General features: G+C 43.0%; 2 protein-coding genes across 2 annotated transcripts in view; one reads left to right on the top strand and one right to left on the bottom strand.

Annotated features, from left to right (window-relative positions):
• The first annotated feature begins 5,979 nt into the window (after positions 1–5,979).
• col7a1 (collagen, type VII, alpha 1) overlaps positions 5,980–25,915 on the top strand; it is a 79,075-nt gene continuing 59,139 nt past the window's right edge. The window contains exons 1-2 of the mRNA XM_079682257.1: positions 5,980–6,364; positions 25,211–25,350. The gene's annotated coding sequence lies outside the window, so the exon portion shown is untranslated. The remainder of the gene's footprint in view (positions 6,365–25,210; positions 25,351–25,915) is intronic.
• Positions 11,134–12,246, bottom strand: LOC307038878 (general transcription factor II-I repeat domain-containing protein 2-like; the record flags this gene model as incomplete). Its single annotated transcript, XM_079680552.1, has 1 exon — positions 11,134–12,246. One exon carries the CDS (start codon positions 12,244–12,246, stop codon positions 11,134–11,136), a length of 1,113 nt encoding a protein of 370 aa, XP_079536678.1.

The raw sequence follows: 25,915 nt of genomic DNA, 5'->3' as shown, positions 1-25,915 counted from the left end.
TGGTCACGCACACTGGCGCCTCAGTGGGATTTGGCTTTGGTGTTACGCGCACTAAGCAAAGCCCCATTTGAACCTTTAGACCAGGTTCCCCTTAAACTGTTGTCAGCCAAAGTAGTATTACTTTTGGCTCTATCAGCAAAAAGGGTGAGTGATTTGTCTGCTCTCTCTCTGGCTCCGTCATGTCTCCAGATCCAAGGTGTAGATAACCCAATTTGTGTTATTTGAGACTGAAGGGGATGTTGCATTGTTTTTGTTGCTTTCGTTGCAGTCTTATAATGTAATTTAGGTGAACTTCGTGTTTCATTTGTATGCTTTTATTTTGAAGGCGAGTTAACGCGGCTGACAGGAAGTGGTTGTAGCTTTTGAAAACAACGTGATGGAGAAAGTAATATCTTCTATGTAACGGCGGAGAAAGAGAAGAACGGACTGTATATTTAAATGTATAGCACCCCCCGAAGAGGCTCAAGCTCTTATGTTGGGTCTGGAGTATGAATAAATTCTGGTTCATCAGTAAAGCCTACGACCATTATTCGGAGGGAAATGCTACAGTAAGAGCTTCACCTTCACCAGCTACAAGCTACACCACGCTGCCTGTGGATTGAAGGAACGGCACGGCACACAGATCAGCGAGCTGCAGCATCTAGCGTGAACTAAGAAGGTAAAGAATATGGCTAAGCTCAAAATGGATGACATAAAGGAACAGATAATTAAGCTACACATGGAAATAAAGGAAAAGATAGGTTTATTACATCAGGATGATTGTGAAGGCATGTCAAGGCAGGAATTAAAGGAGGACATTGAATATAAAGAAAAACAACTAGCTGAGCTTCAACTCAAAATGGATGAAACTGATGGGTTAGCATTACCACGTCGTTCAGAACGCCCCACTGTGCAGACAGAGAAAATGCTTGCCTACCAACAGGAGGACATTTGTAAAAAGGAAAAAAGACTTCTTAGCCTGTATGATCAGTGGAAATACCAAGTCAGAAAAGCCAAAGAAATATTAAAGACTGACATATCAAAACGGGAATTGGCTGAAATGGCAGACGCAATTGAAGATGGAATGATTGGTGTGATGAGAGCTTACAGCGAAATAAGAGACCGAACCACACCATCCACTGAACTAAGACGCAGGATTGACGCATGTGAGGCTGTAACGAAAGACATTATGAAAATTATCAACGACCGCTTAACGGAAATAGATGGCGATTTTGATGCGGAGCGTGAAAGGCACTGTCTTCGCCAGCTATCAGCCCATGACTACGCATGCTCCATTTATGGCACTGCCTCTCATTCAAGCGCCAGTCACCATTCTGAAACCTCGGTCCTAACTGCAAAAAGAGCTGATGCACTCGCAGAACTTGCTGCAAAGGAGGCTCAATATAAAGTAATGGAAAAAAAAAGAAAGCAAAAGGAAGAAATAAGAATGATGGAGGACAAACTAGACATGCAGAAGTCTAAATTAGAGAGTCTACAAGCAGAAAGGGAAATGGAGGCTGCTCGTGCCAGACTGGAGATCTACGAGAGAGAAATCAGACAGGAAACTGATAGACAGTCTACACAGCAGAACATGACACATCCCTTTCAGCCCTTCTTTAATTTGTCAAAACCCTCACATTACGGCACCAACGCCCACTACTGACGTGTCCTGTTTGGCCCAAGCAATACAAGACAGCATAGCCATAAACAGACTCCCAATGCCAATGCCCACAGTCTTTAGTGGAGACCCACTCCTCTTCATTGAATGGAGAATGTCATTCATGTCACTAGTGGACCGAAAGGGCATTTCTTCAGCTGATAAACTTTGCCATCTAAATAAACATGTCAGTGGCCCTGCTCACAAATGCCTTGAAGGAACATTCTATCGAAACGATGAACAGGCATACATAGATGCATGGAATAAGCTCAATCAACGCTTTGGGCAGCCATTTGTGATCCAAAGAGCTCTCAGAGAGAAGCTGTCAAAATGGCAGAAAATAGAACCCAAAGACGCTGAAGGGTTAAGAACATTCTCTGACTTCCTAAATGCCTGCCTGCAAAGCATGCCTCATGTGAAGGGTCTAGATCAGGGGTCGGCAACCTTTTTGATATGAAGTGCCATTTAAAAAAAAAAAAAAATGTTATCAGCGTGCCAACGATCGAGAATTATCAACAAGGGGGGGGGGGGGGGGGTTGAGGAGCTTGACGCTTGTGAACTATCAGCAGGAGGGGGCGGGGGAGCCTCGCTGCGGGGAAGCAGTGTGATGCCGAATTTAACAAACACATTTAAATAATTGGTTTGAACGGCATAATAATAAGGACGATCGTCCGTTCTGTGATTCTCCAGAGCACACATGTTATGATATCAGGGTCATGCAGAGTGAGATGAGATCGCTGTCCCTTTAAGAGAGAGAGAGGGGTGTGGCTTGTGCATGTGTGTTTGTGGATGGTAGAGCGACAGTGAGGGAACGTGTTTATGTTTCTGGAAGTGAAACGAGGCAGCAGAAAAACAGAGATCTGTGATGTATTTTGTGAAACAGAAGAACAGCTAAATAAACGCAACGGCCTCCCAAGAAGAGCTCGCCTCTCTCCAGTCATTTAATCTAAAGTGGGTTATTGAACCGGAAGCTTGTTGCTTCTGCCCCTCGACTACGGTCTGGGAGCCGACAGGAAAGTTCAACACACAGATGGCCAGTCCGCCCCTTTGTAGCAAATTATTTCGATGAGAGATGAGCAGATCGCCACTGGGCTTTCAACTAAATACAAAGCCACGCAAAAACTGTGGCATTCGTACAGCTCCTTATGGGTACTGCAATTAGTGAAGTGCTTTCCTCCGTGGTGAAACGATCAGCACTGCACCACGGAGGAAAGCGGCAGAAAGTCACCTGGAGATAAAGAGAGCGGGGCTGCGTTGCGTGCATGGCTTCCGTCTGCAGGTAACGGGGAGAAGCGCTCTGGTGGCGGTCTCGTTCAGGATCCGAAAATACAATTTAAATATTTTTGCACACTTATTCCACTTATTCCTAGTGTGCCACTGGTTACGGTGCCGCGTGCCAATATTGGCACGCGTGCCAGGGGTTGCCGACCCCTGGTCTAGATATTCTAAATGACTGCGAAGAAAACCAAAAGCTAATCCAGAAAATTCCTGATTGGCTAGCAGCACGTTGGAATCGCCAGGTTACAATCGCTCTCATGGAAGGTAAAGAGTTTTCCACCTTTGAGGATTTCACTCACTTTGTGTCATTAGAGTCAGAGATAGCATGCAACCCAGTCACTTCTCAAAATGCTCTCTACTCATCCAACTCATATGACAAAAGAGGCATTAAGGAAACAAGGGGAAATAAAGCAAATGTCTTCAGCATGCAAACTGCCATAAACAGTGAGAAACCTAGGCTCCCCTGCATGTGGTGCAAAGATGACAAGCATCAATTAAATTACATTACATTGCATTTAGCTGACGCTTTTATCCAAAGCGACTTACAATAAGTACATTCGACCAGGAAGATACAACCTTGAAGAAAACAGAATCATATAAGTACATCAGGTTTCATAGAGCCAAACATTTCAAGTGCTACTCAACTGGCTATAGATAAGCCAGTCCTTTATTAGTATATAAGTGCTCTGTTAGCAGTTATTTGTTAGTAATTCTATTGCTCGTCAATTCATCAACTGCCCAAGTGTACAACCTTCATGGAAAGGTCCCTGGAGGATCGACGAACATATGTAAAAGATAATAAGCTGTGTTACGGCTGCATGAAGCCAGGTTACGGTGCAAAGGAATGTCGTCACCGTCACACTTGTTATGTATTTCAGAGAAGGCACCCTACCTGTCTCCACGATGAGAACTTCAGAAGACGTGGAAATCAAAAAAGGTCTGTTTTCACTGTGAACACAGCTCTTAATAGTGAAAATGAAACCAAAGCAGCTACGGTACTCAACGTCACTGGAGGCAGTCAGACAGGCAGCACTTCCATGATCGTTCCTGTGTGGGTGTCCTCAGCTAAAAACCCATCCAAAGAACAGCTTGTCTATGCATTATTAGATACTCAAAGTGACAGTACCTTCATAGACCAAGAGGTAAGCAAGGAACTACAAGCCGACACCTATCCTGTGAAACTGAAACTTACCACCATGCTTGGAAAGAACATGATCACGACGAGTGAAAGAGTGTCTGGACTCCGTGTGCGAGGCTTTAATTCCTGCTTGCACATCGACCTTCTTCATTCTTACACAAGAGACTTTATTCCTGCGAATCGTGATCATATTCCCACTCATGACACAGCAAAGCAATGGTCTCACTTAACAGCAATCACAAATAACATGCCACCTCTCCTCAGCTGTGATATCGGACTCCTAATCGGGTACATATGTCCCAGAGCACTGACACCCAGAAAGGTGTTAACAGGAAAAGACAACGAGCCCTTTGCCATCCTGACAGATTTGGGGTGGAGCATTGTAGGCTGCTCAACACCGTCTCACGAGAAATCTGAATCCAGCCTGTGTCACGGAGTTACGGTAAAGGAACTCCCTCCAGTTACGCCGATGGATGTGATAGGCGCCCTGGAGTCAGACTTTAAGGACACAAAAGGAGATGACAAAACTGTCTCACAAGAGGACCTTGTGAGACCTTGGAGACCTTGGAAAACTCAAAGACGGCATAAGGAAAAATGACAAGGGACATTATGAGATGCCTCTGCCCTTCAAGCAACGGCCACAATTACCTGATAACAAAAAACGTGCTGAAATCAGGCTCCGTCATCGACAAAAGTTCTGCAGAGATGAGAAATACAAAAAAGACTACACAACATTCATGAAAGAAATCATTGAGAGAGATGATGTCGAAGAAGTAAACGAAAACGGAACTCATGATGAAAAATGGTACATTCCCCATCATGGCATCTACCACCCTAAAAAGACCACAGAAACGATGAGTCTTGTCGTCCGTCTGTCAAAGTTTTTGTCATGGTCCCGAGCCATCAAAGCTGTGGCCCGCCTTCTGGGACGAGCTAAAAACATCAAGTCAGGTGGTCATGTTACAGTGAGCGAACTGGAAAGTGCTGAACCTGTCATAATCCAAGATCCGCAAAGTCAAACATACGAGAAAGAAATAAGACTGTTAAAGAAAGGAAGTCAACTACAGTGTTGCAACAAATTAAATAACCTTGATGTTTTTCTGGAAACAGATGGTATCCTTAAGGTGGGAGGAAGACTCCGCCATTCATCACACACTGACTAATTCAAGCACCCAAAGGTCATCCCTAAAGAGCACCAAGCGACGAAGCTGAGAATAGCTCACAACCATGAGAAAACAAAGCACCAGATAAAGACTGTCAGGAGTGTTTTGAACACTACTCTGTCACTTTCCCATGATAGACTCAATGACGCTTCACTACGGACTCTACTCTATGAAGCCATGGCCATAGTCAACAGTCGTCCCCTCACTGTGGATAACTTAAACAGTGCCGGCAGCTTAGAACCACTCACCCCAAATCACTTGATCAACATGAAATCCGGCACAGCACTGCCCCCACCTGGTGAGTTCCCAAGAGAGGACTTGTACGGAGCAAAAAAGATGGCGTTGTGTACAGTATCTGGCAGAGCAGTTCTTGAGTCGCTGGAAACAGAAATATCTTCACAACATCACCACAAGACAGCGCTGGCACTAGTGTTAATTTCGTTGACTAAAACTATGACGAAATATGTTCGTCAACGACCTTTTTTTCCATGACGAAAACGAGACGATGACGAGACGGCACCGACGGCAGTAAACAATAACTGTAACGAAATCATCATGCAATATCGTTGACGAATAGTGACGAGACGAAAATGTAGTTTACTAAATAAAAACTATGCCAAAATCTCTCTTTACTTTCGTTGACGAAAAATGGGGAGACGAAATATTATCAAATATAACGTTACATCTCTGATAGTCAGTTTTTCCTCCCAGCAGTTCCATTTCCGGTGCTGCGGCTGGGCAGCAGCTGTGTGTCTGTGCTGCGCGCGGCGGTACATTTGCATTACACCGGGCAGCGGCACACTGTGAATTGTCAGGAACACTTGGGTCTAACGAACCTTATTTAACAGAAAATAAAATGGCAACAACAGGGCTTGGGAGCAGTGGTCGCGTTGACCGAATACCCCCCCCCCCCCCCCCTCGTCAGCGCGAGTGAGTGATAAATTGTGCACTCGACGGGTAATAATGGATTATGACGGAAATGTTACAATCCTGTCCGTCAAAATGACTGATAACGAAAAAGTCTAAAGCCACCACTGCTTGGGAGAAAGAAACGATGTGATATTTGAGCCCATGTTCACTACCATGAGGCGGAGGAAAAAAGCGAATGCATTGTTTTATCAGAAGGGAAGCAATGTGGCCATAACACAGGTAAAAACACCACAACCTGACCTGATACTCTTTGCAAAGCTGCATTCTTAATCAACCTGTGTTTTTCATCAAATAAGAACAAGATATAATCTTATTGTGAAATAAATTTGACTAAAATGACAAATTATTGGTTTTGGCTAGACTAGTTTGACTGAAATGTTCTATATAATCTGATGACTAAAAAAGACAACCGTTTTCATTGACAAAAAGTAGACTAAAATAATTTGTTTTCTTTGAGTAAAATATGACTAAAATGCTCAGACTTTTAGTCGACTAAATCTTGACTAAAATATTTACTGTTTTAGTCGACTAAAATAAGACTAAAATGCTCAGACTTTTAGTCGACTAAAACTTGACCAAATAAAAACAGGATGAAGGTGACTAAATATGACTAAAACTAAAAAGGAAATTTAATACAGGACTAAGACTAAAACTAAATAAAAAAATAGCTGACGAAATTAACACTAGCTGGCACACGCCAAAGAGAAATCTACTAGTCGGTGATATAGTGATGGACATGGATGAACATGGAGACTAGCAAGAGTCTTAGAGACTGTCAGCGGTAAGGATGGACTTGTGAGGAGAGTGAAAATCTCAGTTGGAGATAAGAGACTGAACAAGAAGGGTGAGCGCCTTGGTAAACCTTCCATATTGGAGCGCCCAGTGCAGAAGCTGGTTCTTTTGTTAGAAGCTTCTTAAACTGATGACGACGAAGAGACATTGACATTCTTAAATGTGAAAATTCTTCATAGTTCATGTTTTGAAAATGAAACATTCATAATTTTGGTGGGAGTGTAGATAACCCAATTTGTGTTATTTGAGACTCAAGGGGATGTTGCATTGTTTTTGTTGCTTTCGTTGCAGTTTTATATATATCTTATAATGTAATTTAGGTGAACTTCGTGTTTCATTTGTATGCTTTTATTTGAAAGGCGAGTTAACGCGGCTGACAGGAAGTGGTTGTAGCTTTTGAAAACAACGTGACGGAGAAAGTAATATCTTCTATGTAACGGCGGCGAAAGAGAAGAACGGACTGTATATTTAAATGTTAGCACCCCCCGAAGAGGCTCAAGCTCTTACATTGGGTCTGGAGTATCAATGCATGGCATTAAGGCCCTGTGGGCCATCTAAGCTAATTTACAGATGGCCCTGAGCCCAATAGAGATTGCCCTGAAAAATGCGTGCGGACGAAATGGCACGAAGGGTTTGGGGGGCCTCCCCCTAGAACATTTAGATTTTTCCAGGTCTTACTGTAGATGCTGTCTGGTGCATTCTCTAGACTGAATTATAAGATGAACCACCACAATATTATATTGTCCAATTTCAATTTTATTCTTCATTTCACTTGTTTGTTTGCTCTTGTTTGCTCGCTTGCATGCCCTGCATAGCTATAAGAAATACTTAAGTTGTTGGTCAAGACACTTTCCATCTGATGAAGGCAAATGCCTTCCCAGATGTAAAAAAGTAGAAAACATTACATTCAGTTGTAACTGCCAAAACAAACATTATTTACACTATTATGACCCCTGTTAAAAATGTTTGTAATGTTATCTACTGTAAGTTGGTCGAATGAATGCTTCCTCATCCGGAAGCTGACCGAGCAGCAGTTGAGAGGAGCCGAGCGCATCCGCGAAGCACACAACATGGTGACGTTCCCGTTAGCCGGCAAATCTAAATCTCTTCAGTCAAAATAATTTCCCTTTAGCGCAATACCGCTTCAGTTGCGCCACTTATGTGACAGACAAGAAGAGTATGTGACAGACAATAATAGTCAATTCTAATGTCTAACACGTAATGTGGAGAAAGAGATGTCCTGTCTGGGTTGATTGTGCGTTGATCTGTTGGTAATGCCTCGGGGTTCCGGTGGGCATGTAAACAAATGCATAATGCTGCGCTATACTTTGTGGCCTCACCCGGTTGCATAGCAACGGTTATTGTTTAGGTGTCTTTTAATAAGCAGGTAGTCATATCATTAGCTAGAACTAGCTGGATCTGATCGATATGGACATAACCGCGAGTGAAGTCTAATCTGACGGGAGAGAGATCAGCTGCTGCTGACGAGTCGACACGCAGCTCTGCATGATCACATGCAGCGGTGAGCGGACAAAACACACTTCAGGTTAGAATATCACTCGTAGCTATTTTAATGACCTCTCAAACTACCTAAACTAGTTATAGATATGTTTAGTTTTACTGTCGGGTCACTCATTACTGGATCCGCGAGCTGCATGATACTGGTATAATAGATTGCCCGATCGGGCAACCAGCAGGAGAGGCTTCATTGTCCGAGCTAAATACTAGATGGCCCCGGGCCATCCTTAATGTCGAGCCCTGAGTATGAATAAATTCTGGTTCATCAGTAAAGCCTACGACCATTATTCGGAGGGAAATGCTACACAAGGAAATGGCAGTTCAGCTGTTTTACGCCCTAACCCGGCTTTTATGCCAAAGGTCATCACAAGCTCTTTTAGAGTCAAGAGTGATCACCTTGGATGGCTTCTATCCCCCTCTTCACAGGTCGGAGGAAGAAGCCGCGTCTCATTTCCTCTGTCCTGTGCGTGCGCTGTCCTGCTTTGTGGTGCGCACGGCTGCCTTGCGCTGTTCTCAGCGCCTGTTTGTGCATTATAGAGAGCGCTCGATCGGGCAGCCTCTGTCTGCACAACAGCTGTCACACTGGCTGTGTGAGGCTGTGTCGCAGGCATATGTCTCCTCTGGGGTGGATACCCCGGAGAACATCAATGCGCACTCCACCAGAGGAATGTCCTCCTCCACGGCTTTGCAAGGAGGAATGTCAGTGGAAGACATTTGCACTGCTGCATCTTGGTCTTCCCCCTGTTCATGTATTCAATTGTATTTGAGGGATGTCTCCCATTCCTCTCTGACACACCCTGTACTGAGTGTCTTGTCAGAGTGAGTGACGTCAGGGATCCAGCTGTGCGCCTCTCTCCTGCCTCTCGGCACGCGGAGAGCGGCCCTTTTCCCCTCTTATGAGAGGGATGTTTCCTTTTTTTCCTCTGACATATTTTGTACAGAGTGTCTTGTCAGAGTGAGTGACGTCAGGGATCCAGCTGTGCGCTCTCCTGCCTGTCTGCACGCAGAGAGCTGCTGTTCCCCCTCTTTTTTTTCACAGGGCAAAGTATGACCTTCGTCTCTACTTTTTCACAGCGGCAGGTATGTATTGTTCCCAGCCTTCATCCCCTCATGGAAAATATTCATGTTATGCTATATTCCAGGGACGGTGATGCGCCATTACGCATGGCGCAATAGGCATGGGTTATTATCTGAGCAGGTGTGTCTGTGCTTCTAGTACCGGGCGGACCCAGTGGGGCGCAGACTACATCATGCTTCATCCTTAACCCAATAGCGATAGCCTTAGAGGGCGAAGCCATATACGAAATAGAACTGAAGTTACCTACTGTAACTCCAGCTTCTATGAGTATTGGCGTAGCCATTTAAGAGCTGGGCCCCACTGGCTCCACGAATAGCTGAAGAAAAGTTATTTTGTATGGGCGCAGATTGTCGGGCCTCCTTCCTATTTATACCGGAAGGGAGCCCGAGGGTGGGGCCCACCTTGCGGGTGGGCGTGGACTACAAGTATTTCAGTGCTGCGCGGGTGCGCAGGGCGATTACCCAATAGCGATAGCCTTAGAGGGCTACGCCAATACTTTGCATTTCACCATTTTTAGTCATGGTGAGCTTGTGTTTGTGCAGGTTGCACAAACTCCAGCCTGTCAGGACCGCCTGTCAGGACCGGAGCTAGTTCCTGGACGCGTTGTGCGAGGTGCATCCACCCCCCTGCATAACATATTCTCCACAGCTGAGGCCTATCAAACATTACATCTCTCTCCCCCCCTTCGCTGCTCTCTCTCTCTCCCCCATTCGTTCCTCTCTCTCTCCCCCCCTTCGCTCCTCTCTCTCTCCCCTTTAGGTAACGTGAGATACGGCTGATACTTGCGCATTAGTTTCTGTTATGGATCAGTGTCAACAGTCCTGCCAGTAACGTTACTATATTATCAATACTACTTTAGTTATCGCCTGAAACTTTACAATGTTGTGATGTGACCGACGTTAGCTAACATTAACTGTAGCTAACGCCGGGTAGTGGAAGTAAAGCATGACATTAACTATGATTGGTGTAGAGCATGGGTGTCCAAACTTTTTTCACTGAGGGCCACATACAGAAAAATATGCGAAAGGTTGGGCCACTCACTAAAGTTAAGGTATATCGCCTCACCTCTAGTGTATTAACAGTAATAAAAATCAATCAATCAAATGTAGGTAAATCATTGTTGATAATTTATTATACTTAAAGAAAAAACTTTATACATCACATCTTTCTATGTATGGGTATTCATTTATCTATTTTCAAATAAAATCAATCAAATGTAGGTAAATTATTCTTGATAATTTATTATACTTAAATAAAAAACTTTATACATCACATCTTTGTATGTATGGGTTTTAATTTTTTTTACAAAAAGGGTTGGCAGCTCATTCTCAAAACTGCAGCCTCAGATTGCTTCTTTGTCAGGATGGGGACCCCCTTCACAGCCCTGTATAAAGAGGGAAAAATAACAGGACAAGGGAAAGGGTAGGCTTTATCTAACCTAGTTATGCAAATAATTTATTGCGGTTAACACATCAGCTAACGTTTTTTAGAAAAATGTTATCAACTTTAATTGACTGAATTTATTAAGTAATTGGGCTTTTGAACACATGAATACTGTGTAATATATTTTAACTCACCTACAATGGGAACAGCGTTGCACTTAATGGGAGCAGTGATGCTGCGCTCTGGACTGAAGGATGGCTGGCAGGTCAGGAGTAAGTTTGGTGGTTGAGATGCGAAGGACATCACAGAGATGGCTGTCGGTCATTTTGGTTCTCAATCTGCTTTTGTTCAGAGTTAACAGAGAAAATGTTTGCTCGCATATGTATGTTGTGCCAAACAGACTCGTCATTCTTTTTGCGTGGCGTCGCATCAGAGGAAACTTGGCCTTTTCCAAGCTCTGGTAGAAGTCGGGTAGGGAGAGGAGCTGATGTTGATTCTTCAGAGAATCATCACACTGCATTTCGATGAGTTCTAATTGCAGACTTTCTTCCACTTCTTCTGCATCCATCAGGAAGGGAGTTGAGAACAGCTTGATTTCTTTCTCAATGACAGAAAAATCTTGGAAGCGCTGATTGAATTCTGTCATAAGAGTTGTGATCACAGACACATATTTCCCCTTTTTAGCAGAGAGGTCGGCCTTTGGATGAGCACATTTGATTTTGGACAGCGTAGGGAAGTGCGCAAGGTTGAAGTTGCGTAGTTGTGTCTCAAAAAGACGAAGCTTCGCACAGAATGCTTTCATGTGTGCATAAAGTTGTGGTACAAGCTGGTCTTTGCCTTGTAGGCTCTTGTTCAGTGAGTTAAGATGACCAGTAAGATCAACTAGAAAGGCCAGGTCTGCCAACCATAGAGGATCACTCAGTTCATGAAGAGGTCGGTCCTTCTCTTTCAAAAACTGGTCAATTTCTGATCTCAGGGAATAAAACCGCTTCAGCACGGAGCCGCGACTAAGCCAGCGCACATCACAATGATAGAGTACGTCCCCGTATTCAGCATCGACATCGGATAGGAAAGCTTGAAATTCTCTGTGGTAGAGCCCTCGTGCTCGAATTATGTTGACAGTTTTCACAACTGTGGTCATCACATCGCCAAGCTGGACTGTCTTGGCACAGAGAGCTTCTTGGTGGATGATACAGTGCAATTTTACAGCCTCGCCTCCACTCTCTCGCACCTTGGCGCACACCATAGATGCCATTCCTTTGCGCTCGCCTGTCATAGCGGGAGCCCTGTCTGTTGCAACTCCACACAGCTTGTCCCATTTAAGTTGCATCTTGTTAATTGCACCTGACACGGCTTCAAAAATGTCCTTACCCGTTGTTGTGCCCTTTAGACTCCGAAGATCAAGCAGCTCCTCCGTAATGCAAAAGTTATCGTCAACTCCCCGCAAAAAAATTAACAGTTGTGCGGTGTCTGTGGCATCTGTGCTTTCATCACATGCAATCGAGTAAAAATCAAAAGCACAAGCTTTATGTGACACTTGATTTTGTATGTTAGCTGACAAGTCTTCGATTCGCCGCACAATTGTGTTTCTGGACATGCTCACGTTGTTGAATTCCTGCATCTTTTCCGGGCACATTATTCCAGCGACTTTAATGAGGCACTGTTTAACGAAGTCACCGTCTGAGAAAGCTTTCCCGTGGCGCGCTATGAGTTGAGCTACCTCATAGCTAGCTATTGTAGCATTTTCTTGTGTTTTGTTAGCACGGTAAAAGTACTGTTGTTGAGCCTGCAGGTTAGCTACCATTTGCTTGACTTTCTCCTCTCGCTCAGCAGCAGTGTAGGACGTGAAGGTCGGATGCTTGGTTTCGTAGTGTCGTCGTACATTGTACTCTTTCATCACTGCAACCGTTTCATTGCAAATCAAACAGACACATTTCCCCCTGACTTCTTTGAAGAAATATTCATTTTCCCACTGTGTTTGAAATTTTCTGCATTCACTTGCTATCTTGCGTTTCTTTGGTTCTGCCATTTTGTCGTTGCGGATTTTTTTTATTTGAAACTTTTTTTTGTGGAGAAGCTGCATTAGGACTGCAGCTAGTGAGTAGCTCCACCTACTGGTCAAACTAAGAACTACAATACAGTCAAGTGCAAGTTTCATGTGTGGGCCACATTCTATTCTATTTTTATAATTTGCTGCGGGCCAATAAAAAATGGATCCCGGGCCGCAGTTGGCCCGCGGGCCGTACTTTGGACACCCCTGGTGTAGAGCATTCGCATTTGGTCTCTTTGTTCCTTCTGCACACACACCGTACCGGATGTAGGGATCTATAGGCGGGATTCGAGTAATGTTGCTCCGTCACTATTAAGGTTATTAAACCAAGTTCTATGATAAACATGACTCATTTATGAGAACATCAAACATGCTGTCAGACGTCAAGTCTCCGGAGTTTTTTTCCGGTGGATTTTGCACGTCTGGGTGATGTTTGCGAGGACAACTAAGCCTGCTCCACCACGACGCATGCAGCTAAGCTAACGTGGCGGATGGATTCCGGAGACCCGGCCCACTCGTCTTTGACAGTAACATCGCAGAGAACTGGCGAGTATTCCAACAGGAATATGACATTTTCATCGCGGCGGCACACTATGACAAGCCAGCACGCACACGAGCATACATTATCCTCAATATAGCGGGACCAGAGGCCATCGAGCGCGAGAGGTCTTTCGTCTATCCGTCTGAAAAGAAAGTTTAGGGAGATGTGCAACCCTCAAACAAATGTCACTATGGAAAGACACAAGTTCAATACAAGGAATCAAAAAGTTGGTGAGTCAATTGAATCGTATGTCAGTGCTTTAAGGATCAAGGCAAAGAGCTGCACATTTGGCAATCTCTATGAAGAACTAATCAGATATAGACTGGTCTGTGGTATCAGTAATGACAACTTAAGGAAAGTGCTCCTGAGAGACTGTGATTTAACACTAATCACTAGGGGTGCACCGAATGGGAAATTCTTGGCCGAAACCGATACCGAAAATAGGAAACAGTTGGCCGAAAACCGAATGCCGAAAGGCCGAAAATGATTAATAGAAATATATATATTTATATATAATGTATACATTTTTTACCAATGTTGTTCAGCTACCTGATTATGGAAAAATAAATGATTATGGCAAAACTTAACTTAAATAATAATCACTATTATGGGTCCATAAAACATTTATTCAGCACTTTTGAATGCATACAGTACATTAATTCCAAGTCAAGTGCATTTTCTTTTCTCTGTAGGATAACTACAACAAAGTGCATTCAGAACAAAGCCAAGGTGCTTTAAAACTGCATAAACATCTAGGCCAGTAGGCCTACAACTAAATAGTGTAAATAAAGACTGTAACAGCCAGGCCTTCAACAACAACAAATGCACCTATAAGTGTATGCATACAAATGTGCAAACTGGATAAATCCACATGAATGTAACTATTTACAAATGAAATTACAATTGAATTTCAAGAATCTGTAAATCAGGTTGTCTGTCCTCATAAGCAAAGTAGTAAACATTGTATAGATACATAAAGTGAAAACTGGATACAAAATCCACAATCAATTACAAATGAAATTACAATTTCAAGAATCTGCAAATAAGGTGGTCTGTCGTCATGAGCAATGTAAACAACATTGTATCATTTAGATACCAAAAGTACAATATTGAACACTGTGCTGCTGTCATTTCCTCCTAATGATAACCTGAGATGGTGAATTATAACTCACAATGAAATTTGTTCAGGAAAGTGGGTATAGAGTAGACATGTAGAACTAGATAAGCTTATGATAAGCCAGCCTTGTCTACTTACTAAGGAAAAGTGGGAGGTTCTTTTTAATGAACAGTAGTTTCTCTGATTTATCAGCCATAAATCTGTTCCTCTTCTCATCAAGCACATGAGAGGCAGCGCTGAACAGTCTCTCGCTGTCAGTGCTTGTGATTTGATCTTACTCCGCATATTTGTCCGGGTGTTTAGTGATGAAAGTCTTTGCAGTTACACCCCCTCGAGAAATGTCAGCTGAACACGTTTTACAAATCGCAATCCGCGCCTCTTTCTCTGATATTTTTAAATATCTCCAAGCGGCAGACAAGTTGGCTGTGAGCCAGCCGCGAGCATGGTCGCGCGCCGTGCTTGTCGCCACGTTTTGATTACCTCATCACAACAACACTTTAGTTTACCAACTTAACCCTGTTCTCTGACATTCGGTGATATTTTTTCGGTGCTGAAACCCTTTCGGCTGAAAGGGCCTTTTTAACCATTTTCGACCGATAATTTTCGGCGGCCGAATATTCGGTGCATCCTTACTAATCACGGCTGTTAACATATGTCAGATCCATGAGATGACTGAAGAGCACAATAAAACGCTAGCTATGCCACAGCACTCTGCCACAAATCTGGATTCAGTTCAGACTTAACAGAGAGGAACACGAAAATAAGACAACAAAAGGAAACCTCAGGCAAATGGAGTCAGCTGTATTTCCAACTGCTACGACTGTGGAGGTAGTCATGCAGCAAAGAGGGACAACTGTCCAGCTAATGGTCAACAGTGTCATACCTGCAAAAATTGGAATCATTTCAAGAAGTGTTGCAAGTCCATACAACTAACATATAACAAGCAAGGGCCCAGGAGGATAGTTCATCAACTAGAACCTGATCAAGCTGATACAACTACAGATGAAACATTCTATGTTGACGGCGTAACACTGCAAGTAAGTGTTGATGCAACTGATGCACAGATAGAAAAAAATGATGAGGCTTTTGTCACTGTGCACATCAATGACAATGTAGTTGAGATGAAAGTAGACACTGGTGCGAAGTGCAATGTTCTGTCAAAAATGTCATTCAATGTGATAAAAGGAGATGAACAAATACAGACGTGTTTTAAATCCACTAATCTTGTTGCATATGGTGGAAGCAAAATCAAAACTGCGGGCGTAGTCAGACTGCAGTGCCACCTAGTGGGAAAAGTCCACACACTGCCATTCTACATTGTAGAAGAGGATGTCCTGCCACTGCTTGCTACGAGCGTGCAGACGAATGGGACTATTTTCATTCAGTGAAGCAGTTCACCAATTAAGCCCCACTGACGATGATTTTTCAGTTAAGATCCAAACAGAATACAGCGATCTCTTCTCGGATGAGCTTGGAAAGCTACCTGTGACGTACTCTCGACCCAGATGTAAAACCAGTCGTTCGTCCTGCACATCGCATACCTGTGGCTATGAAAGACAGAGTCAAAGCTGAACTCGACAAGATGCAGGAACTGGGCGTCATCATTCCTGTCTCAGAGCCCACTGATTGGGTGTCCTCTATGGAAGCCACTAGCAAAAAGGACAAACAAGAAATCAGGATATGCATCAATCCAAGAGACTTGAACACTGCTCTGAAAAGACCACACCATCCTATGCGTACTGTGGAAGAAGTCGCCACACACATAAAAAAGCAACTATGTTTTCTGTATTAGATGCAAAGAGATCTTTTTGGCAGATTCCACTCGACCATAAGTCTTCCATGTTAACCACTTTCAGCTCCCCTTTTGGTCTTACAGATTTCTAAGAATGCCATTTGGAATCAATTCTGCCAGCGAGGTGTTCTAGCGCTCCATGGAACAGATTTTCGCTGCATACCCCTGTGAAATCATCGTTGATGATATCATTATTGCAGGTAAAGATGTTGCAGAGCACGACGCCAACCTGAGAAAAGTGCTTAACAGGGTCAGAGAGGTTAATTTAAGGCTTAACCCCCTCAAGTGCAAGTTCAGGCTAAGCCAAGTCGGCTATGTCTTCACCAGTGAGGGATTCAAAGCAGATCCTTCCAAAACAAGCGCTATTAGTGAGATGCCAGTGCCAGCAGACGTCCCAGCCTTACAAAGATTTCTGGGGATGGCCAACTACCTTGGAAAGTTCATACCCAACTTCAGCCAGCTCCACTACGGCAGCTCACAAATAAAGACACAGTATGGACATGGCATGAACAGCAGCAGAAAGCTTTTGAAGATTTAAAGAAACGCATGTCTTGTCCACCGGTGTTGCTATACTATGATGTTGACAAGCCAGTGACACTAGCCTGTGACACTTCACAGTACGGACTCGGTGCAGCGTGTTTGCAGGAAGGAAAACCTGTAGCGTATGCTTCGCGTACGCTAACTGAAACAAAACCAGATATGCTCAAATTGAAAAAGAGTTGTTGACAGTGGTCTTTGCATGTTCAAAATTCAATGACTATATCTATGGTAAACCAGTTGCTATTGAAACAGACCACCAGCCCCTCGTCACCATACACACAGCACCTGCAAGACTACAAAGAATGATGCTACGACTACAAAATTACAACATCACTCTTGTGTACAAATGCGGAAAGCAAATGTTCCTGGCTGACACTTTGTCGCAAGCTCCCCACAGCTCCACAGTTCAGCAAGCTGAAGAAGAGGACAACTTCAACGTAATGACTGTTAATTGCATATCTTCTTCTCGCTTAGAAGAGTTAGAGAGGCACACCGCTGAAGACATGACTCTGCAAACACTCAGCACCACTATCAGACACGGGTGGCCCGCTAAACAGCATAATCTTCAACAAGCCATTATTACACCGTATTTTCCTTTCAGAGACGAACTGATTGTTGAAAATGGAGTCATAATGAAGGGTCACAAAGCAGTTATTCCTCTGCCACTACAGAAAGAATACATCAGCATCATGCACAGAGGACATCCTGGTGAAGAAGCTACAAAGCGGAGAGCACGTGGCATTGTTTTCTGGCCAACTATGACAGACAACATTCACACAGAAATACAGTCATGCTCTGTGTGTAACAGCACAAAACCACACCAGCAGAAAGAACCACTCCCTTTGCATCCAGTTCCAGACCTGCCGTGATCAACTGTAGCAACTGACATCTTTGAGTGGCACAATCAGGAATACTTAGTGCTAGTGGACTCATATTCAGGCTGGTATGAGATAGACATTCTTCGTGATATCACTGCAGCAACAGTCATTGCAAAGCTGAAAAGACATTTCTCAGTTCATGGAACACCTCACACCCAATGGGAGGCAGTTTACTAGCCAGCGCTTTAAAGACTTTGCTTCACAGTGGGACTTCACTCATATTACCAGCAGCCCTGAGTATCCCCAGTCCAATGGGCTAGCTGAACGAGCTGTGCGCAGTGCTAAGCAGCTCATGGAGAAATCTCATAGAGATGGAACTGATGTTTTTCTTAACCTATTAAACATCAGGAATGTACCACGTGACGCAAAATTAGGATCTCCTGCACAGAGACTGATGTCGAGACAAACACGTACAACACTCCCAGTCTCGGTGAAGCTGCTTGAGCCAGACATGCGTCATCCACAAGAGGTGAAAGCCCAGCTTCTAAACAAGAGGCTGTATCAAAAACAGTGCTATGATAAGTAAAGCCGACCACTACAACCTTCGATGGAAGGACAGGTTGTTAGGATGCAGACCCCACAAGGTTACAACAGGATTGGAATGATTCAACAGATTTGCAAGGAACCCCGGTCATACGTCATCCACTCTGACGGGAAGCTGTACAGAAGGAATCGTAGGCACTTTCTGCCTGTAGCTGAGCCTATCCCGTCACACACCTCCACAAGTGACACTGATCATCAGGACACAGGACTTGAGTTTACAGATTGTAACACACAGGAATCACTGAACAGTGAACACATGAGGGCTGATGTTCCCACAGCTAAACTGCTGTCAGACACTCCTGAGAGTGTCTACAGTACACGCTCAGGCCGTGCTATCAAGCCCAATCCCAAATACAGAGACTGAAGATTTGTCATGTATGCATAAGCATACCACTCTGAGAACAATGACTCTAAACTGTTAGTTCACGCAGTTATGCCATATTGAGACTTAAAGTTTTGTTTCACAGTGCAAATGTATTCTATTTTAGCAATCTACTTTGTTACTGTAGTAATTACTGAGTTAATTGCTACACTCATTCTTTGATATAGCCTCTGTGTTAATCAGTTACTAAATGCACACATAGTTTGATAATGTGTACATTTGCAGCATTTTGTATGTTCTGTCATATGTGTTCAGTATAACAGTTTTGTTCACTACTGTAGGAAGAGCTAAAGAAAGGGGATGTGTAGAGTATTCGCATTTGGTCTCTTTGGTCCTTCTGCAGACACCGTACCGGATGTAGGGATCTACAGGCGGGATTTGAGTAGTGTTGTGATAACTGCCATGTGGATGTAATGTTGCTCCGTCACTATTAAGGTTATTAAACCAAGTTCTATGATAAACATGACTCGTTTATGAGAACATCAAACAATTGGAATATTTCAATAACTTTTACACTTTCCTTTACCCTATTTTAATCAACAGCCTTTGTAATGGAGTATGAGAGCAGGTCACTGTGCTATTTCACCTAAGACAGGTGGTATTTACTGTAGAGATAATGCTGCAGGCTATAGAGGATCACAACAAGAGAGAAGAGCTGTTCATCCATCTCTCCTGTATCAAATTGCCTGAACGAACGAGGGGAATGCAGCCTGTGAATACCTGACTGTTGAGTTAAATCATCTCTCTTATGTGCCTGCGGCCCACACACGGGTACAACTGTAACCTTTGCAATTTGTGTAACATCTGAAACATCCAGCAAGGGTAAGGTACAGGGGCGTCGCCTGGACCAGAAAACATTCGGGGCTTAGCCCACAGTGGTGGCGGCGCCACAGTGGAATTTTTTACTGCAACACCCACACACACACACACACACACACACAATACAACCGCGACTGTTACAATGAAGGCTCGATAATCACCACACCTCCGGGAAGATTTCTTTTTAAATATTGAAGTTAAAAGCATCAACCTGGTGCACTTTGAGAGCAACATTAGGAGATCTATGGATACATCTCTCAACATCCATATGAAACGGAACTGTAAACAGATTTACTTTATGCATATTTTACAAATCACTCCCCTTTCAAACTGTATTCTTGTTTTACTATCATATAGTATTTCATAACTGTTTTTCCTTTATTCTCTTCTTTTTTTTTATAACCATAATGATCATATGAAGGTGTGCCGTGGAAATAATATTTTGAATAATTTGTGACCAAACCAGTGGCGTAGCTGTGGGTGGGCCACCCACATGCACGTCTGGCCCACCCACAGCCAATCAGCGCATTATAGCGCAGAGCTGGGAAATCCAGAAGGAAGTGCTACAAACTGCAGTTCCTCTAGTGGCCAACAGGGGATGGATCCAGAAAGGAGCAATTCCCAAAGACCCCCATGTTAAAATGCCCAACTTTACAGCAGAAATAAACATGTTTATAGCCTTGATCCAATCAAAGTTATTCTGGATATAGTTAGATTCCACCCTTCATGACAATGGAATAGGGAGTGCAGCAACACACACACACGGAGGAGATGGCAGAGAGAACGCGCTCCGAGGTGTGGTTAAACTTTACCCGTCTCGATGCTCGTTACCAAAAGGGCAATAAGAGTTTAGCATGTAAGGGCGCCGGTAACACGAGCAATTTGTCTAAACATTTAGCAAAAGTGCACCACATTCAGACGGAGAAATGCACCGGGTTCGACTGTCTTTCTAGTAGCTCTGTAGCCCCCCCATCCACGAGTAACGTTTCCACGTCAGGTGTTATGAATGCTAGCAGCGACACACGGAGTTAACTCAATTATACAAACATGGGCTAATGATTAGATGTAACTGAGTTATTTATTTTGTTGAAGTTTCAGCTATTCTGTTTACAGTTCTATCCGATTATTTAATACGATGTATACGATTGTTGTTTCTTTTGATGTGAAATATTATGTATTTAATTTAAATAAAAAGCAATGTTAGTTTTGTTCACAATTTGTTTAGTTAGTTTACCTTCTTTTTTTCTCCAAAAAAAACGATAAAAGTACCGTTAAAGCACCGGATCGATAAGTGTTATCGATAAAAGTAGTAGTAGGCCTACCGTTAAAACCTTAATGATACCTATCCCTAGTCATGTGGATGTCAGTATAACACACATTCTGAGGCCGCCGTGCCTATGTTTTTGTTTTCACTGCTAGTTTATGCTTATGTTCAATTAGTGCATTACTATCTAAACCCTCAGAGAGTCCTTTAGCTCACCTAAGCCTCTCAGTCTGACAGGAGAGGACTCTCCTCCAGCTTGTTGTGGAACAAACGGCTCCTTATGTCCGTTTGTGCAGCTAGCTAACCAGATGCTAACAACAAGGTCCCCCTCTCTCACTCTCATCTCCCTCTCTCCCTCTCTCTATCACACTAAATGCAATATTGCCACACACACACACAGAGCCGAGCTTGAATGACACAAGCACACGTTTATTTCCATGCAACTGTCTGATTGGTCTACTTGCCAACCCTCCCGATTTTCGCGGGAGAGTCCCGATTTCATTGGCCTCTCCCGGTTTCCTCCCTGGGTCATATTTCTCCCGCATTTCTCCCGATTTCTGACAAAATCAGATTTACTCAGGACTGTTTCCACTCGGACTTTAATACAGCTACACCATTGTTTGCTTTCCATGGTAGCGTGTCTCTTTAGTAGCGCGCGCAACTCAAAGTGAGAGGGTGAAAAAGAGGGTGAGGAAGACAGTCACAGAAAACAGAACAAGAATCGACAACTCGACCTTCTGCTCACTCCAGGTCCAACACACGCATATGCTCCATCAAGGATGGTGCTACAGGCAATGCACTTACAACTACAATAAGCATGTTAATGTTAATCTAATACAGCTCCGGCGATCCACTAGCAGCCCCCCCCCCCGCGGTGGTTTTGGAAATATGCTCCCGATTTCTGAGGTCTTAAGGTTGACAGGTAATGCATTCACTGAACACGGGAAATTACAGTCCTGCCGTCCTCTCTTGTGTCATGATGAGGTTCACGAAAATCACGGTTAATGTATTATATTATTGACGGAGAATTGTCCGGGGCTACAGAAAAAACATTCGGGGCTAAAACCCCGGATGCCCAGGCCAGGCGACGCCACTGGTAAAGTAGATTACCCTTGCTGGTTGCTTCAAGCCCAGCCCCATGCTGCCTCGTAGACGCTAGCAGAACTAGCTCCAGAAGTTTCTAAAAACAGAAAGCAAGTGGCCAAGTTGGCACACACTGACAGTGACAACCCGCACCTTCAGGCCTACCTACAAAGCCACTCCACAACAAAACATTTTGCCACAAAAATGGCTAAAGTGTGTACCTTTATTTCCAGTCTATGGTTTGTAGCCTACTCACAGCTGTGAACTAGGAAGTTTTGGAAGACTCCAATGACGCGCAATGAGTGCACATGCAGGCAGGTAGACAGACAGTTAGAGAGACAGGTAGAGAAACAGGCAGATAGACACACAGGTAAGAGACAGGCAGGTCGTGGAGGGACTTACAGTCCATTGAACAGTCGTAGACACCAGATTTTATTCAGTGTTTATGTTGGAGCATTAGTATTTTTGATTAGGCTGCTTTTGGGATGTTAGAAGAATTTCAACAAAAATATCCAAAGAAAATTCTAAAATACAATATCCACCTCAGCTCTCAGGAAAAGCAAACACACATTCTTAGCTTTGGCTCTGTCTCAGCCTACATGAACGTAAGCCGATTTGATTCTTGTCATCGGCCTGCACTCTTGTATACACAACCACAGAAAAAAAGCACCAAATCCACCTACACAATAGGCCTATATTTATAAAGCTGAAAGGGAAAATGACTCCCCACAGAAAATGAACACTTCACTTTCCTGTAATCTCTCCTATCCCCCTACATTGTCACACATCTTTAAATCCAGTTGAATCGGCTTGAAATGGAGAGCAAGCAGTTCTGTAAATCTGTGTCAGTTAGAAAACAGGAAGCACTGAAAACATACTGCACATGTCATCATTCAGTTGCTTTGCATTCCTCGCTTCAGCTGGAAACAAAACAAAACTCTAAAACCGCAATTAAAATGTGATAAATCAATTATATTCTTTGCTGAATTCAACTTACATTTTAGTTTCAAGAAAACAAAATGACTCACCTTTTTAACAAAATAATTAAACCTACATATCAAAATGTGCTTTTAAATTGTAGGATGAAAATACATTTATTTTTGAAAATCATTGTTGTCAAAGAGATAACAATTATATATGTTTTTATAAGAGACAATAACAAATCTGTTTAGCACTGCTGTGACTGACAAATGTATTAAAAGGATGATTTAATATTTTTTTAAGTATCCAACTCCAACCCATTCCCTCATATGTTCCCTCACAGGTGGGAACATGTTCCCACCTGTTTATTGACAGCTGCGCCTGCTTGCTAGAAGTGTCGTTTCACATATTACTACAGTACAAGCTAGACTCCTTGCCTTCTTTTCTCATCTTATTTCCTTATTATCTTGTTTGCTGAGTCCTCCTGCCTGCTTCTACTGAACCCTGCCTTGAGAAGCAATAGTGCTGACAATGACAACAATTGCTTACTGTTGGCCAAAGAGTTGAAGATGATGAGTTGAGTCTTTTCACTGTCATTTTATCTTGGCTACACATCATGAGATAATGTAGTGTGATTGAGAAATTATACTATGATTTATTTTTCTTCCACTGTTGTTAGGTGGGTTAGCTGGGCCAAATAGCTGTTTTTGTTCCTTTTGATTTCAGCAAAACCGTGTTTTAGATTCTCAAAGTCAAATTATTGTAATAATGGTGAAATCATGAGTGGAAAATTACCCTTATCACCACAGTTGGCATTGGCTATTGAACATATTCATCAAAAGAGTAGGGATGGGATAACTGTCCTAAAGCAAAATGCACCTTCAGCACAGAGTAGCCATTCTTAGGTTTACTTTTGTAGCCTGCTCATGTTGAGGGATGTCACATGAGAATGTTTAAAGGGAAATATTTTTAGGTGGGAAACTGTGTGCAAAGTGTAAATCGAAGCAGTTTAAACCACAAGTCATCTTGTCTCCATTGTCCCTAACCAAGACAGGCTAAAATAGCAGTGTTGGGGAGAACACGCACACTAGAGCTGGAATGTGTTTTTATTAGTGCAGCATGGTTACGGTTTCAGTTCTGTTGGCTGATTTAAAGATCCAGAGCTGCATAAGAACATCTGCCTTGCACAGATTTCTTTGGAGCACTGTGTGCTTCACACCACCCTCTGTCTTCTCTCTCTCTCTCCCTCCATCCATCTGAACAGTAAATGTGTTGCAAAGGCAGCGTATATCCGAAAAAAAGAGGATGAAACATTATTGATGAAATGTATCAGTTTTGGCATTACTGCCCCATGGCTTACAATGCATATGATTAGAGCATTGAGAACATAAATAAATACAAATGAAGGTAATATTTAATTCCTATGGCTTCACTTAGAAATGTCTTGTGCTAACATGACTACTTTCATGAGTAAGTTAAATGCCACAGGGCCTGAGAGAGCTCAGAAAACCAAATTTGAATCCTGTCTCAAAATCCAAGCGACTCATTCTAACATTATCATTTCCATTTTAACACAGCATGCTTTAAACATCTGCTCAGTTGGGTTTCAAAATGTATCCCTCAAACAGTTTAAATAGAAAATATATTAACCTGGTTCACTGGTAGCTTGGTTAGGTTACAATTGCCATGGGGTTAGTGCTGATCAGGCTTAATAAACAAAAAATATACTAACAAATAAGCATAATAAGTGAACCACATTATTATCAAAAAAAGTATTCATTGTGTCAGCTGACCTGACCCAACTTATCTTTTTGTATTTTTTCATTTGTCAATTGTAAGCTTTTTTTACAAAAAAACGTAAAACATTGAACTTCAACAAAACAAAAACATTTAACCAAAAACACATTTATACAAGTAGATTTCATTTGTTAAAGAAAATGTGTGTATTATTCTTTGGATTTGTTGCCAACCTGTATGTTCCTGCTTACATTTAAAGCAGGCAACTAAACCACGTGGGAGTTAAAAAAATCAACCTGTGTGAAATCGTGACCCCGATAGTTTTTTTTTTTTTACTTACTTGGAAAAATAGCGGGATTTCTGTGCTAAAGTTACAGCTCTGCTTGGGAACGTGAGTTGCTCGCAGGCAGGAGTGGGGCAGGGAGGGACAAGAGGCGGTGAGAATGAGGTGGGGAAAAAAGGAAGAAAGGGAGAGCGTAGGACTCCCCTTCAGGCATCCCAACAAGTCTGGACTGTTCTTCTGCTGCTTGTGTTCAGTTCAACGCGTTGACGTCTCCTGAAGGGATACAGCGACAGAAGTTCACTTATTGAGCTACAGTGGATCATTGCCTTCTGTTTTTTTTGCAGCTGTGACTTTGGACACGGGTGACTGGGAATACTTCTGTGATTTCCAGACAGCGCACGGAGAGTTAGGGCTGGATATGCCACAGGTGGAAAGGTGAGGAGCGGCAGGCTGTGGCCCCGGTGCACGGAGCAGACTTCCCCAGGTAAGAGGAGTCAGAGGCGGGAAGCTGAGCCCCGGCGCTGGGCTCTGTGGCAGCTCTTGTGTCTCGTGTGCACTTGAATAATACAAATATATTTATGGAATTACTGATGCTTTTCTGAATTGAGGTTGTGCACATTTTGTAAGCTGCATTTCTACTTACATTTTACAGAAATATATATGTTTGGATGAAAATGTATTTCTGCATTGATTTACTCTGCATGTTCATGCTGTTATACTGTAGGTGATAACTCTAGTCTAGTTGGACGATGGGCATTTATATCTGCCAATACTCAACTCCTCAGATTATTAATTTCCCTGCAACAAACCCTTGACTTTGAACAAGACTGAGCAGAACAATCCCCTTTTATTCACCCTTCATGAAATGCAATTTATCAGAATTTATTTGTAATGTCTATTTAAAGGAGCGGATATCTAACTCCCACATAATATGTAGACCTAATTATACCCCTTACAAACACTGTCTGACTTTGCATAAGTGTTCATTACAGTTGCAAAGGAAAACGAGGGAGTGCACAAGCAAGTTGACCTCAGCTGAACCCATTTGG

This window comes from Notothenia rossii (genome assembly GCF_949606895.1).
Source record: "Notothenia rossii genome assembly, chromosome: 5".
In the NCBI taxonomy this organism is placed as follows: domain Eukaryota; kingdom Metazoa; phylum Chordata; class Actinopteri; order Perciformes; family Nototheniidae; genus Notothenia; species Notothenia rossii.
The sequence above is the reverse complement of the archived record's forward strand: the minus strand, read 5'-3'. Positions and strand labels throughout refer to the sequence as shown.